Raw genomic sequence first — 1,929 nt, 5'->3', positions numbered from 1 at the left:
GGTCTACTTACCAGTTGGTTTGAGAAAATCCATTGGATATCTGGAGTAGGGCGGAGGGGGAGACTCTGGAATTAGAAAAGGACAGAGAAAATAAAGGCAGAGCCATGAGAAAAAAAAGATAGGAACTTATGATAACAGTGGCATTCTTTTAGCAAAACTGTTTGTCTTAGCTCTGGGGGTTGGAGGCAGGGCAGCTAAGCGGCGATTGCCTTGATATTTAGCTGTCAGATAAACAAAAGGGGCCGCCTGGCGCCAGTCTCCCTGCTATCTGCTACTCTGGCTGTCTGATCAGGGCCTCCTTGGCTCAGCTAAAACACTCCAGCTCTGGAAATCACCAACTGATCCCGACTGCCAGATAATCCTTCCTAGCTGCATACACATTTAACATTTCACAGAAAAGGGAAAAAAAAAAAAGAAAGGCTGGGGGGAAGGGTGGGGGGGAAGTGGAAGAAGGAAAATAATAATCAAGGGCTGCCCTTCAGCAATTCCCCACTAGTCAGAAGGGGCCGATTTCTGCTACAGCAGCTAAGCAAAGTTTGCAAGTAATTGCCATGTTTTCCAAAGGAGGAGGGGAGCCGGCCGGGCCGGGGGCTCCACGCTGCCCTGAACAGCGGCACCAAAAATACTGCCGGGGGGGCGGGGCTTGCTTTTATGCCGCTGGCCAGGCAAATGCACCGAAACTTTGCTTGCTGGCGCTTATTTGGAGACAAAGCTGTGCCTGGAGGAGGCGGCAGCATGGCTGCGGCTCTCAAATGTTTTCTTGTTGGGGGGACGGGGACCCACTGGCCCCCAGCGCCTGCACATCCCAGCCCGGCCGGGCACTTCTGTATGAACGGAGGAGCACGGGGGCCTCTCCCCGGGTCCTTCGGCCAAGCCCCAAGTTCAAGCCCCCTGAATACTTCTCCCAGCCGCCCCCCTCCCCTGCAGCCCCGGGGCAGGCCCCCTCCCGCTCTGCCCCGCTCCCAAACCCCGCGGCTCAGCTCCTCTTTCCTTCCCGACATGTTCTGCTCACGCAGCCATGCACCCCCCACCCCCGTGCACACTCACAAGTGTCCACCCGGTCCGTATAGACACACGTGTGTGCCTGTGCGTGCACGCGCGCGCGCTCAGTCCATACGGACCATATGTCTGCGTGTAGTCCGCGGACTAGACATGCCTTTGTGCAGTCCATACAGACCCCATGCATGTGCAGTCCATACAGACCCCATGCATGTGCAGTCCATACAGACCCCATGCGTGTGCAGTCCATACAGACCCCATGCGTGTGCAGTCCATACAGACATGTGTGCAGTCCATACAGCCCACCCGTGTGTGTGCAGCCTGCGTGCAGTCCACATACACATCGGTGTGTGCAGCCCACAGACCACACACGCGTGTCTCGTGTGTCCCCCCCACCCCAGTTTTCCGTACCTAGTTCGCAGAGCCTGCTAAGGTGATGGGGATTGCAGCAGACCAGCTCTGGATGAGTTTTTCCATAAGATTCACAGCAACATAACCTCTTGACTTCCGAGCAATGCCTGAGATCGGGCCACCTGAATATTTTACATAGCAGCAAAGGGAGGGAGTACCAATGCTGACCCAGTCTGGAGTCCACCTTGCCGGGCAGCAGGAGGCAGGAGGTCCGGGTGCCCCCTCGGGACTCCACGGCTTGCAAAAGCCCCTCCAGCTGTTTCTCCTTCAGCCTCTTGAGCACGGCGTGGGTCAGCGCCTTCAGCTCCGCCTCGGAGCCCAGCGCCGCCTTGCCGAGCTTGCCCGCCTTGCCCATGCAGCAGCCCCGGCCGCCGCCGGCCCCATGCGCCCGGCTGTCCGCGGCGGCGTCGCCCGCCTCGTCCTCCCCGCCGGGAGCGCGGCTCCTCCAGAGTCGCCGGACGAGCACCGAGCGTTTGGTCCTGAACATGCGGGACGAGGAGCGGGGTGCCCGGCTACAAA

The 1,929-nt window shown here is 58.8% G+C and overlaps 2 protein-coding genes across 7 annotated transcripts in view; both read right to left on the bottom strand.

The window, feature by feature from the left end:
- The window catches only part of LOC109295488 (mothers against decapentaplegic homolog 7-like), a 9,940-nt gene extending 8,017 nt beyond the window's left edge, over window positions 1-1,923 (bottom strand). For 2 of the 4 annotated variants that reach the window (XM_019514355.1, XM_019514353.1), the window contains exons 1-2: window positions 1,411-1,923; window positions 12-65 (exon numbers count right to left, since the gene is read on the bottom strand). In XM_019514355.1, coding sequence (XP_019369900.1) covers window positions 12-65; window positions 1,411-1,897 — 541 coding nt within the window. In that variant the 5' untranslated portion in view covers window positions 1,898-1,923. The remainder of the gene's footprint in view (window positions 1-11; window positions 66-1,410) is intronic. The other 2 variants (XM_019514356.1, XM_019514354.1) reach the window with 1 other exon arrangement.
- Window positions 1-1,929, bottom strand: part of LRRTM4 (leucine rich repeat transmembrane neuronal 4) — an 860,180-nt gene that overhangs the window by 449,168 nt on the left and 409,083 nt on the right. The window lies entirely within an intron of this gene.

The sequence above is a fragment of the Gavialis gangeticus genome, unplaced genomic scaffold (genome assembly GCF_001723915.1).
Source record: "Gavialis gangeticus isolate Ggan-Ray unplaced genomic scaffold, GavGan_comp1, whole genome shotgun sequence".
Classification (NCBI taxonomy): Eukaryota; Metazoa; Chordata; order Crocodylia; family Gavialidae; genus Gavialis; species Gavialis gangeticus.
The sequence above is the reverse complement of the archived record's forward strand: the minus strand, read 5'-3'. Positions and strand labels throughout refer to the sequence as shown.